The 13,964-nt window shown below is 38.3% G+C and overlaps 1 protein-coding gene across 1 annotated transcript in view; it reads right to left on the bottom strand.

Annotated features, from left to right (window-relative positions):
* Positions 1 to 8,513: 8,513 nt before the first annotated feature.
* DICER1 (dicer 1, ribonuclease III) overlaps positions 8,514 to 13,964 on the bottom strand; it is a 50,195-nt gene continuing 44,744 nt past the window's right edge. Inside the window, exons 26-28 of the mRNA XM_026849251.1 lie at positions 13,781 to 13,943; positions 13,619 to 13,694; positions 8,514 to 13,328 (exon numbers count right to left, since the gene is read on the bottom strand). Coding sequence (XP_026705052.1) covers positions 13,163 to 13,328; positions 13,619 to 13,694; positions 13,781 to 13,943 — 405 coding nt within the window. The 3' untranslated portion in view covers positions 8,514 to 13,162. The remainder of the gene's footprint in view (positions 13,329 to 13,618; positions 13,695 to 13,780; positions 13,944 to 13,964) is intronic.

The following is a 13,964-nucleotide window of genomic DNA, read 5'->3' as shown; positions in this document are numbered from 1 at the left end:
CTCATCTGTGCAGACCCCAACCACTGGATCTAATTATGGGTGAGGAACACCAGGCCCTCGTCAGCGCTGAAAGGCCATCAGTAGGCCTATCCATTAATAACTCTCCTGTGCGCTGTACATTGTAATTGTCAGACTGCAATTTACAGTAATCCTCCAATGCAAAAACTTAAATAGCTGCAGCTGATTTGAAATTCATACAACCAGTTGAAAGAGAGAAAAACAAGATGCACGGGTTAAAAGGCCAAATTGTGCAAGTGTGTGCGCTGAGTGACAGACATTTTAGTACTAGCCTGGGACCATATTTTAAAAGGTCACTGAAAACTTTTGGCTTGGGCCCTCTGACAAACAATGAACTTTCCATATATTTATTTGCCATCTCTTTGTTTTTACAGCAAGCAGAATAAATGAGTTAAATGACGTTGTGCGGGTCTGCACATTGTCAGCACAGGTTATAAGTCATTATTAAACTCCATCAAATCAGACCAAACCCGGTCTAGGCAATGAGACTAAAAGTTATTTGCATTCCTTCTGTCATAAAAAATCATATCCCCTTACCCAAGACTTTCGTTTCTTTATTAAATGCAGCCACAAGAGTATTTCAGGTCTGGCAATGTGAGCTCAGGAAAACCTACTCTGTATAACTCAGTGTAACAGCTTAGAACCGATTCCACTAAAATGTCCCAGTTGAGTGTATCTGGGCACTCAATCAAGACACACATATTACTTTTAAATAAGATTAGCCTTTATATTTTGCTGCTTAAGTTAAAACTTTTCATGTCATTCTCTCATTTTATGTAAACTCCAACATAATTCTGTTTTAGAGAATACTTCAAACAAATTAAAACCCTCAACTTGAATGTGTCTAGCAAAACTTGCCTAATGGCATAGCAAGCTGTTTGGTGACACTAAAACACTTTTAAATAAGATGAATTTTCCCTGCGTTGCCCTGGCTTTGTAATTACTGCTGCTGAACAGCATACGCCTTTGGTTACAATGGCAAAAGCAGCGGCTTGTGCTCTGAAACTTATTTGACAAATAACTTACAAGTGACCTGCAACATCTGTTTAAAAAATCGTCCTTTGGTATCTGCCTCAAGTCGAGTTCAGCATTAATTATGAAATGCAAACATATCATCTGGGGCCAAGGGCAGCTTTTACACATACACAAGGCACGGTGCGGGGAGAGGGGTGGACTGCAGACGCCTTCCTTACGCCAGTCAAGGGGAAAGAAAATGTTTAAGTAAACCTCCATCCAAGCTACCAGCTTGTAACATCGCACCAGTGAGATCCAGCTACACTCAATGAGGGGCCTGATCCTGGGGGTGTTGAGCTCCCAGGCGCTCATGGAGGCACAAACCATAATGGCAGGGGGCTTGGAAAGGCGAGCAGTGATCTCCAGCACCCTCAGCCACCCTGGACATCAGCTGGAGTGGTGGGAGCGCAGCACGTCTGAAACCCGTCCCTGAGCCTCGCTCATCTGGGAAGTGCCAGCAATGGCTACGGAGGCACGTAAGTCATGGCAAATCCCCTGGAGCTGCAAACACCTACATGAAAAGAGAAGGGCTCCACACCCCAAAGAATACTGGCAGTAGACTTTAATAAAACTAACGACAGCCCAATTTACACTCACAAAACCCTTAAGCAACGAAGAAGATGTGTTCTTCAGTTGCGAAGCTTTAAAACTCTATCCAGCCCTACTTCTATATAGTTTACTGCTGTGCTGCTTGGTGTAACATCAGCTCAGGATGACATTCAGCTTGTAGCACAAAAGCAGATGGAAGAGTGAAATAGAGCACTTCTCTCTTCTTCAGAGAAGGGAAACGTTTTTTCATGGTCTTATAAGTCTTTTTTATGTGGAAGTCAGTAAAAAATAAAAATACGAAATTCCAACCCTATGTAATCCTGAATTACATTATTTTGGATTTGATTTAAAAACTATCCAGCAAGGTTTGATTCAAATAACATGTGCAGTACAGATATCCCTTCACATCAATAAATATTAATAGTATAACTATTGAATATAAACTTTTAGAGAACTATTTCATTATTACAATCAAAATAAACTGCTTCTAACCTGTATAGAAGCACATGTAAAATACAATTGGACAATACCAAAACTATTGATTTCTGCAGTTTTAAAAGATATTTCCTTGTAAGAGATCAAAGACAGATCTAAAAGTTTACTTCTGCAGATCTCTTTTCTCTGTGCTGCTTTTTTCATTTACCTTCTTATACATGAACTTAATCGGCAGCTAAACTCAGCCATCAAGTGATAATATTTCTGCAGCTAATTGTGGCACATTGGAGTCTAGTAAGGAATATTATTAAACTGTCCTATAATTCATGTTTCGTGTGAAAAACTGGGACTTGAAAAACACCTGCCCAAACAATTCATAAACACACTGCACGGCAAATACCTATGGTAATTCACTGGATTTACAACCGTCATATTATATTAAATGTACAGTATCAAAATTTATCACCCATTACACAGATTCCTGTTTTAATAATATCTTGTACTTGTACAATAGCACCTTCTCTCCCAAAGGGTCCCAAAGCACTTTAAAATCATACATACAGGAATTGCTTCATTCGCTGTGGAAATACAGCTGCCTCTGGGGTGGAGCAGGGGTTAGGGGAGGAGAGCAATTGTGCATAGAGGTTATAAACACTGACAGTCAAAAGTCTCAGGAGCATCATATGAAAGGCATAACCCCAGTTGCAGGTGAGGGGGGTGGTGCATAGGCAGCTGTGCCAGGACATGTGCTGATTTGGAGTATCCTTACAGCAACCATCACTGGTGCCCAGTCCTGACCACAGGGCCAAGCTGCAGCCTTTGGCTCCAACCCTCAGGCAGTGGATCAGAAAAAGGGATGAGCCTGCCTGTGGTGCAGCCCCTGGCTGCTGAGGGAGTCTAGCCAAAGGCTTGAAGACTCCAGCTCCAGTATCATTACACTGCAAAGAAACCCCAGTTGCACTTCCAGAAATCCATGGGACAATGGGAGCCCACTGACCAGACACCTCTGTAGTGAACAACTGGGTGAAATTGTCCAAAAATACTGCAAAGAAAGAAAAGAGAAAAATCCAGCAGATGCATGGATATATGGCTAGGCCATTGACCCAGTTAGAACGTGGCTGTCAAAGACTGCTGTTACCTACACCACTGAAAAATGCTTGTGTTCCTCAGTTGACTGCAGTCACAGCTTCATCTGCTTCTTCATACTTGCCATAAATGCCAGCATCATCTCCTGTGGCTTCGTGTCAGCCCCAAATCTCTCAAGCCTGGTGTCACTTAGGATGTTTTCAAAACCTCTTTGATCACACTGAGGAATCACCAGGTTAGATTTAGCTTTACAAGAAAATCAGCCAAAAGCTTAAAGCTGTCCCCTGAAAATCACCACCGATGGGCTTACTCCTGCCTATTGGATTTCAGATAACTGAAAAGCTAAGATGCAATTGCTCTCTGGTTTGAGACATGTTATCTTGGTGAAGGCTCAGGGCAGAGGTGTTTTTTCAAAAAAAACAGAAGACTGTGCCAATGTAGGGGATGAGCAAAGGTAGCTCTCAACGTGAGCAATCACAACGAGGTGAAATTCAGAAGGGGATTTTGAGCCAAGTGATGCCAGAAGGCTACAACTAGTCTTATCAGTAACAGCAAAACCAGTTTCCCACCTATCAAACACAACCCTACTGTGCCTTGCTGTATGTGGCATGGATGGCACAGAAACTGGATCTTTACTGTTGGCACAGCAGACAGATCACAGCTCTTCTTGCCACAAGCCTGCTTTGGATACGAGGCAAAGTCTTTGCTATTGCAGTTATGACATGGAGTCCTCACAGGGGTGACAAGCAAGAGCCACAAGCTCTAAACTGTTGCAGGAAGAGGCAACGTTCAGGGCAAAATGGCCCCTGGACCACAGGACTTGTTTTGAACCTCAGAGAACTCATTTCAGGGATACTTGAGGTTTACAGTTTATTGGAAATAACAAAAACTGGTAAGCAACTTCTGTAGTACCTTGTGGCCAAACTCAACTTCTGCTTTTGTAAGGCTCTGCTTCAGCTGGTCTCTTCTTCTCAGTCCTCCCACATGTCCTGCTGTCACCTTAAAACCTGATGCTGGAATAAACGAACTTGGGCTCAGCCTTCCTCCACGATGCTCACCCCTTTCTGGGAAGCTGATTTATGAGCCAAGTTGCGTGGGTCTATTCCCTTTCCTCTCTATATTTGAGGTGTCTGAATCTTGGCATTTCTTCCAAAATATTTTCAGTCTACAACTTTATTTATTGATACATCTCAGGTGTTTATGCAGGTCCCCCATCACTCCTTGCCTCAGTCACCGGACTTTCTTGGGTTTTCTGACATGCATCAACACACCATATCCTATACAAAAAGCAGCTGCTATATTTCTAGCATAGATTATATACTCATGTTTAGTTTAGTTCCTGCAGTTGATGTGCCATAGGCTCTGTTGCGATTTATTTAGCTGCTGCATTAAGTAACCCTTCACCTTAGCTAAACTGCCAATAAACCAACACTACAAGAAATCTTCCACGGAGGTTGCTGTATGGTTATTTTACACTAATTTAGTGGCTTGCAACCAGACGTTAAGTAAAATAAGGAGCACTCTTGCAATGCACACGCACAAGGATGCGTGCTTGATTCTGCTCTGCGAGGTGTCAGGAAGGTCTCACTTGTCTCTGTCCTCTGCCTTGCTGTACCTGCTGGGGACAGTGGTACTCTGGCAATTCAGTCCTCCACAGTAGGCAGTGCTCAGGAACCCTTCTAGCTGATGGATTCCACAGAAAGGGAAACTCTTTAAAGACCAACAAAGGCATTTGGTTCAGAAAAAAACAGTTACTACAGCTTCCACAGATACCTTCCCATCTCCACCACTGGCAACTTCAACACTGTTGTTGAGGCAGAGTCCTGGGAACTTTTGCCCTTACTTTAAATGAGCTTTTTGCTGGCATGGTCCTGCACAGCAGCCAGTTGGCGAGACAGAGAGTACGGGTGCCTGTGCCATGCTTGTTTGTATAATGAGATCTCTTTTGCCTGCAACACATGTACTATATAAAGCTGTAAGGAAGGTGATGAGTGTTGCTGGCAGGAATATAATGCTCTGCTATTCCAGCTACAATCACCCTGAAAGCAATAATTTCTTAACTTAAAATTGGTGCTGCAAAATACTGTTAATTGCTATAGATGTGTGAGAATAGGACAGATCTTAGCTATCAAGATACTGATGCTTGGCTGAATGCAGGGAGGGTTTTGTTCTGGGACTGGGGTCTAAATTCAGGTGACTAGAGAGCAAATATATGAAAGGAAAATTGGCTGGTGTAAACAGCTGTGGTATAAAAACATGGAAGTGGACATCTATGCTTAATATCTGTGTTCACTGATGCTTGTGCTAATACTAGTAGTTGCGCAATAGGCAACTCGTACAACCATAGTGCTGCTCCTCTATGTTACTTAGATTCTCATTTATAAAACAAAGTTAAAAACCTCACCCTAAAATTTATGGCAAAAGGCCACTCAAGTACTTCTGTGAAAACTGCTTTCTTAAAGGAATATGTAGTTGAAGACTGGACTGGCGATCCCACAGTCCCCTCCTGTAGCTCAGTGCTTCAGTTACGTAAGCAAAGTCTGCAAACAGCATTGTTTTATTACAAATGCTGAAACAGCTGCAACAGTTCATACTCACTCCCCTGCTTCAGGCCAAGTGGCAATAAAGAGGGGATCATCCTCACCTCGGCAAGAGATGAGCGTGACTCTGGAGCAACTAGTGACTTGCTGGCCATGCTGCAGCTAGATGAAATCATCTCTTCTCCTTGCCCCATTGCTTTCCCTGAACGAACATTTCCAGCTTCAAGCTAGTGTGGGATCCATCTCATCAGCTGAGTGCCAGCCCTGGGTGGGGAGGAAGGGGCCCCTCTCATGCTGAAAGGGTGATCTAAGGGCAGGAAAACCAAACGGTGCCCTGTGGTTGCTGATGTGGCTCCACTGAAAGCAGAAATGGGTGGGAGTTAGCCCAGATGCAGCTGTCTGCAGAGCACATGCCTGAAGTTAGCTGAGGCATCCTAGACATTAATAAAAGCTGTGAGGAAGATTGCCCTCATCCCTCCCCTTTAAATCTTGCCCACCTGGCAAAAGAAAATGGAGCAAGCAGTTGGATATTCACCCCGATAGGTAGGCTATCTCTAAAGTAGGTACCTGGCAAACATGCCACCCTTTTTACTTAAGACCCTCAAAAATAGAAGCTGAACAGAAGAGGCTGCCTTTGCACATCACTGCATTTCTCAACTTGATGTCTGGAACTTACTATAACTGAAGGACTTTTCTGTTAAGTTCAAATGCACACAAATTACAGAGCCCAAGTGGATGTCTTCACAGTGATTTCAGTAGGAGCTGGACAAGAACCCAAAGCTACAGGAAATTTTCAAGTTAACAGAAGCAAATTACTTCAATTTAAGAGTTAGCATGAGGCTTTCAATAACATATATATATATATATATATATAAAATGTTAAAAAAAAAGAATATAAGACAGGTAAGTGCAAGTGGTTAAGCTGCAAAGTAAGTGATATTATTTTCATAACATATGAAAAGTCCTTGGTTATTTTACTCGCCAAAATGAAAGTATTGTTCACATTCTACAACAAGGAAGGACATAATCACAGCTATGAGGAAAATAAAACCCACTTACATGTCATTACTGCCTGTGTCCACTGACATGGATATTTCCTCTAAGGAACAGATCCTGCACCTGGACTCTAACAGAAGTGTTAAGGGAAGCCCAGCCAAGCACCAAATCTGCTCCTTTGTTTCTGGACTTGAAGTTATGATTAGCTTTGTTACTACTTCTTTTCAGGGCAAGCATTTTCAAAAAGTCCCTCAGTTTTCACTCAAATTCCTTTTTCTATATGGTTTTATTTAAGAAGAATAGCAGTTACAAAATACATATCTCAGCTCTATTGATGCATTTATGAAACACATTTATTCTTATAATAACATGAGAAACCAGTACCTGTAAATTCTTCAGCTAGACATATTCAATTCCTATGCAGTAAGCATTGAGGTTTGTCAGATGACCAGTGGTAACTATCCTGAAAATTTGTGTCTTGATGTTACAGCATTACTACAGTTAAATATTCCTCTTAAGTCTAGCCCTATGTTCCTTTGGGGGGCATTCTGAGCAACTTAATTTTTAAAATATAAAATTACCTTTATGTTATGCAGTTTCAACACCATTGCTAATGAGCTGTACTCAAAATCTACAGTAAGTAGGTGAAGCTCCCATAGTGGCAAAAGATGCAGTTATCTTCCTTTGAAGCAGAACCTTTACTGATTTTACACACTGATTTTCTGAAGAACTCTGGATGCTTCATATTACTACTCAGCGAGGGATGGACAACTTCTTCCTTGGAGACTCAGGTTTAATGGCCATCCCTCATCTCATTCCTCCATAATGAACAGGAAGATAATTGCATCTTCAGCTTTTTTTTTTTTTAATTATTATTTTCAGGCCCTGTAGAAAATTTGGAGAGAGTTTTCTGATTTGACGCACTTGCTAGAACTTGGGGGCTGTGTTGTCATTCCCTACGACAGCTTACTAGCCTATATGTGTTGGAGCTTAAAGGGCCTTACTTATCAGTGCCATCAGTGTCAGGGTGGAACCTAGAGGGGGGAAAAAAGAATGAGAAAGTCACAGATCCATAAGATTCCTCAGGATTCACAGCTGAGAACTGCCTGCTTCATTACAGCTGAGACAAGGAACAAAGTGACACTGTTGAAAGAAAGACTTAGGTGATTCAGCCCTTTTCCAAGTCCCAGGAAAAAAAAAAAAAAAAACACGCCATGCCTATCAGCAGTTTGGCAGGCTTTTCTCAATAACCTAAGACAAAATGTGTAGTAGAAGTTACCCACTGCAGATGCCAAGAAACTGACTGCTGCACTGGGCAGTTTTCAAAACAGAAGACTCCCAATCTTTAACTGGCAGGTCTGTCTCACCTCCATAAAACATAGACACGACACTGGTATGCCAGTCAGAACACACTACAAACATGCTTTCACTACTCAGGGTGAAATAGTAACGGAAAACAAATGGAAAAAAATTAAAATCTATGTTATGTTGAGACTATTAGCTAATATTAACATGTTATTCTTAAAACATGTGCTGAATTGTGCAAACCTGTGTTACTGAACCCCTGTGCTCTGGGGCCTCCCAGCTCCAACAGAAATTTTGGAAGTATAATGGTCAACACAGAGATCAAATTGTAGCACATACACCATCATTTTTAACCTGAGTGTCCCTTAAGAGTCCTCACACAGCTATGAAGACAGTTCATTCATCAAAGGAGGAGACAAGCAGACCTGTCTTCAAATAAGGTCAAGAAATGATGTTTTCACAAATTATTTTATTTAGACTGAGAGTGAAATGTAATTTTTTTGTAAACTCTAAGATTTATGAAAAGCTTAAGAGGAACTAAAAACAAAAGCAAAAAGACACTACAAGGTGAACAGACCATAACTTTATTGGAGATATACTCAGCTACAATTATTACAAAAAACTATTAAAGGTAATTGTGATCCATAAGGTGCAGATTGCAAACTTCTGCAGCATGATTACAGTATGAATGAATTACATTTTATGTCCCTTAAAGACAGCTGCAGCATGTGATGGTAAATATTTTATTGTCCATCAAATTATATTTGTTATTCTTTCTACTTGATTTTAACCATCTTTTCAGTCAAACTATTTACAATAAAAATGCCTGCAATTTCCAATTCTTGTTCACAACATTCTTCTCTCCAACTTGCTGCTGCAGTAAATTGAGTGCATCTACAAAGCAATTAAAGTAGTCTGTGGTTGCCATTCAAATAAGAGGGAAAAACCCAAGGACTGTATTAGATAAAATTTGTTTTTAAGAAATGCAGTTAGCTTTGACAGAATTTTAACTGCTAGTGGAGTATACTACAATGACCTCTAGATATTTTCTAGCATTATTCAGATTGAGTTACAGTTGATACTTAGAATACATTTCATGGTCATGAACTGTAGTTTTTTAAATTTTAAACCTAATATGAAAGTAAAGAAATTAACTTCTTGAAAATTAGAGCAACTGGAAAGGGATCAATGTCAGTAATTAAGTATCAAAATCCAAAATCCTTCTCGCTTCACTCATGTAATAAACACAGGAATTTCCATTAGAATGTTTTTGTAGGGAACCCCACCCAAAACATACAAACCCAGAGTACTGTCAGACAGAGGCAAGTGTAGTATCACAGCAGACCACACCGCTATTTGTCATTTTTGGATCGCATGTGCTGTCGTGACTGGGATACAAAGATTTCACTTTCTATAGAGATAAATGCATGTAGCATAGTTATGTCATACACAGTAACATAAACCCCACATTTTCCAGTTTATGGTTCTATAGTTGCTTACAAGGAGGAAAACCCAAACTCTGCAACATACATATAAGCACAAGATCTTCAGGTATGTAGAAGAATGCAGTTCCATTGACTGAAATGATACTACATCAATTTGCACTAGCTGAGGATCTGGCACCTCCTCCCTGGGCCACCACTATACTCCTCCCCAGCATGGAAACTGTTTCTTGTCCAAATTCTGTACTCTGCAGTCACAACATACTATTGTGTAATGAGATTTAAAAATAGTAGGCTTTTTTTCTGTACAGACTTTAGCAGCATCAAGCTGAACAAACACTTCAGAAGTTACTACTGGGCACTCAATATTCAGACTGAGCAGATTTAGTTTAGGTTGACCAAATTACCAGGGGACATCTTCTTGCAAAGACTACATTATACACATAATATGTTCGTTTGGTTCAGAGATAATTACTGGAGTGTCAGAGGTCATTCTAATTTTAATTACTTCACATAACAGTAAAACGTGTAGTAGAAAAAAAATAATAGCTTTAAAATACAATCAAGAGTTGTTACACATCTTTGTTGTATTTTTCCACATACAGTAAAAATGCCACAGACATTACAAATGACGTATTTAAGTTGTGCAAGTAAATGATACATTGCAGGCATTAATAATTATCTTTTTCAAATTCAGTAAATCAGAACAGCAGCAAGGCCAAACCACATTTTTCCTCTCTGTTAAGCATTTTTTCCTTGAAATGAGGTAAAGCATGGTACCAAGTGCAATGCTTATTTGTGCTACATGAACAGAACAGCGCAAAAAAAGCCATAAAAATAAAAACGCAGCATAGTTAGGAGGACTGTTTAAAGTACAGTATAACAGGACTTAGATAAAAAAAACCAAGGTTCATGCCAACTAACCCCCACACTATTTATGATGAGCCTGTGTGGTTGTTTTTGAAGATGGGTTGCAACAGTCCGCTTACACTTGTGCTTATAGCATGTCAAGTGATTTCTATCCCAACCTTCAAATGATCAGATTTAGGTCTTTAATAGCATACACTGTCCAATATCAAAATAATATCAACTGTAGGGTAAAACACACAGATGTATAACATGGAAACTAATATGAATTTTCTATCTCAAAGGATAAAAAAATATTTCAATGAGGTCACACTGGAAAAAATTGCGGCATTTAAAACGCATTTAAAAACGCATCAGCAGCAGAAACTACTTAATAGTCAGCCACTACAGATTTCAGATTTCCAATTCATAGGCTTTATCTAGTAACAAAGTGACCATTAAACTATTCTGAAACACAGAGCAAGTTCAGTTAATTTTCTTCTCATTAAAACTCTGTAGCACTTTACTGCTAACAATTACCTGAAACCCCTGAGAATCTATAACATTGTAACAATTAGTAAGAAATTTTAGGCATTCAAAGACTAACTTAAATTTTAGTTTTTCATAATGCAGTTAAAACTACTTAATAGATCCTAGATGTTCTGATTTTGTCTGCTGATTAGTGTCCTGTCAGAAACACAGAATTGTTAATATTAATGATCATATATTTTATCTAAAAAACTTCAGTTCTACCACAAAGAAAGAGCTATAACTTAAATTGGTGACTTTTTTTTTTTTTTAAATAGTTAACTCAAAGCAATTTACCTTTGAAAATTTAGACTGCATGTTTTTACTGTTCCATCTCATTTACATTTGCTTTATACACATCAAGGCTAGCAGGTCTTATACCTCTCAGTTATATTTTCATGGCTGAAGTACCAAGCAAATGCTAGAATTTTTTAAAAGCTAGTATTTTTGTTCTGACTACTATAACAATGTTGCTTTTAAATACAAGAATGGTTCTTTTTGCAGAATGAAAAATGACTGATACTGAAAATATATGAACTTTTGAAAACTGTATTTCAGAAAAGCTTAATGTCTATCCCTTGTCACTAAGGCATTTATTTTATTTTGTGTTAAGAAAGCAAGAGCTGACAGTTTTTGTTTTGTTTTAGTGTGCATTTGTGAGGAAAGGAATAGGGTTTAAAAGCAGGAAATACAGTATTTATTTGTAATTTAATACATAAGACACAGCATCAAGTTCAAACTATTGTGCTGGAAAACGTTAAAACACCTTGCTCTGCTTTCTCAAACTTCAAGCATAATTAACAGGGCAAAATTGCAGCAAACCTCTACTGATATTGGTGGGAATACGAGACCCACAGCTTTTTTAAAAGGTAAATTAAGAGGTATTATAGTTACAGTGCAAAAAATTAAAATTTCAAGCATAATATATAAACATAGCACCAAAACAGAAAAAAACAATGCATGCAAAAAAAGAAGGAAAAGAAAAGAAAAAAAAAAGAACTGAGGTATTTAAGTGAAGAGTGCCTACAAAAATCTAATTAAAGAAGTATAGGCAAAGCCTAAAAAATAAAAGTATGATTTTCCCCCCCACCCCCAGTAGACCAAAACACCAATGAGCTAGTTTCTCTAAATTAAGGACCTAAATCACAGATGTATCAAAAGTACGGCAGTTATATTTCAAACATCAACTTTCATGTTATTTAACAGCACAGCTTTGGTAGGTGAAATATGCATGCAACTCTGAAAAGTACAGTAAGAAATTTACGTGGAAATATCTCTAAGTGTAAAGGTGCTCTGTTTGTTAAATACGTAACCAATTGACTATAAAATCTGCAGCATATTTTTAGGTGTGATATGTCTAAGGTTATTTTGTTAGAGTGACAGTTTGCACTGTGCAATTATTCATTACTGTTTCCAGTATTTGAACTATCTAGCTTGCAGGTTTGTGTAAAATTGGAATTTTAGCTAAAGACCATATTTTGTTTATGGTATTAAAAAAACTGTAGACTAACCACCTCCTCAGAATTGTTAAAAATAACCTAATTACATACATATGAATACAATTTCTATTATAATCCTGTAATAAGTCACAGCTATAGTAATGAGTTGTACTGTAAATATAGAGCTGTATCATTGTAAAATGCATAACAAAATGAAGGGAATGTAAAACAGTTTGTTCCAAAAAAGATCAAAAATGAAAGATTATTAATGAGGGTTTATTTATTTTTAAGGCAAGAACCTTTTTTTATGCAAGACTGTGTGGCATAAAGAAACTGAAGTTTCATTCTACCAGTATGCCAGCCATTTCAATTAAAATCTGTCCCTAACAAATAAGTGCAATAATGATTGGGAATGCCATCTTAATGTAAAAAGATGACATGGAGAGGGGAAAATAAAAAAAAAAAAAGAAAAAAAGAAAAAAAAAGAATACTGGCACACTTATTCTTTCTTATACCCAATCATCCAGTACAGTTTATCAACTGCTTTATGACTGGCACTAGTGCACAGATTGAAGAATTTCAAGATTACTATATATAAATCTAGCAACTGCATTAGGCATAAGCTCCCTGGCCTTCTAACACTAAGCAAAGCTGTACTGACAATAAAAGTAAACCAAAAGACCTGACAACAATTATTCTGAACACTTGCTAAATGTCATCATTAAAGCACTCTCGTGATTAAACAAAGCAGAAGTGAGGAAAGAAGACAAGATTGTGTTTGCGCAAAAAACTATAACTACAATTAGTTCCAAAATTTTATACATGTTAAATGTTATCTACTCTGTTATCAAACAAACTTTAAATTCTGTCTTCCAATTTGTTCCTCTCAACATCAACATTTTTAAAAATTTGCTTTATTTGTATGTGTTTTTTTCCCCCATTTTATTTATTTTTAAGAGGAGTCTCAGCTGTTTGGGACCTGAGGTTGATTTGCTTTGAGGCTTCGTAGTGCTCTTCTCGCAGCTGCAGATTTGGCAATCCTGTAGCTTCTGCCAACACCTTTAAACTTTCCCTTTCCTACAACTTCCACTGTTACTCTGACCTTTCCATCGTAAGTTCTTTCTGCAGGACTGCAAAAATATACACAAGAATTACTTACTGCCTAGGCAAGTTAATATGAAATAAAACACCTACATTCTCTTTTCTACAGAAGTTAAAGCAGTATAATTAAACAGAAATAATTATTTTTCTCAAAAAGTTGTGCAAGGAAAAAAATTAAAATCAGTGAGCACAATCATCATGATAGCTGCTTGGTGCAAAATAAAAAGTAATTAATAACATTTAAAAATCCTCAGTAGTTTAAGAAGCACAGCTTAAAAATATATTATGGCAGTGCATACTAAAGGAAGAGTATTCTTACCTAAATTTGGCTGTCTCTGGCTCCATCTCCAGCAGCTCTCGCACTGGGGAACGGGGCACATTAGCAGAAAATTTTTCTATTTGGGAAAAACAAAAATTAGCTTTTTTCTCTTCATAGCAGATGGCACTTAATTTTTTTTTTTTATCTGAAAGATGACAATACCTATTAATGGCCTCATCATTGGATAGTACACTTGCCAAACCATTTCCAAGGACATTCCACTATCCATATAAATGGCACCAGCAAGGGACTCAAATATATCCCCCATGGCCTTTGGTACTTCAATGTCTTCCTCTTTTTCTTCATCTTCTTCAGATCTTCTGAGCTGTTTGCAATTAAAAAAGCC

Source organism: Athene cunicularia (genome assembly GCF_003259725.1).
Source record: "Athene cunicularia isolate RWA chromosome 5 unlocalized genomic scaffold, athCun1 chr5_part1, whole genome shotgun sequence".
Lineage (NCBI taxonomy): Eukaryota > Metazoa > Chordata > Aves > Strigiformes > Strigidae > Athene > Athene cunicularia.
The sequence above is the reverse complement of the archived record's forward strand: the minus strand, read 5'-3'. Positions and strand labels throughout refer to the sequence as shown.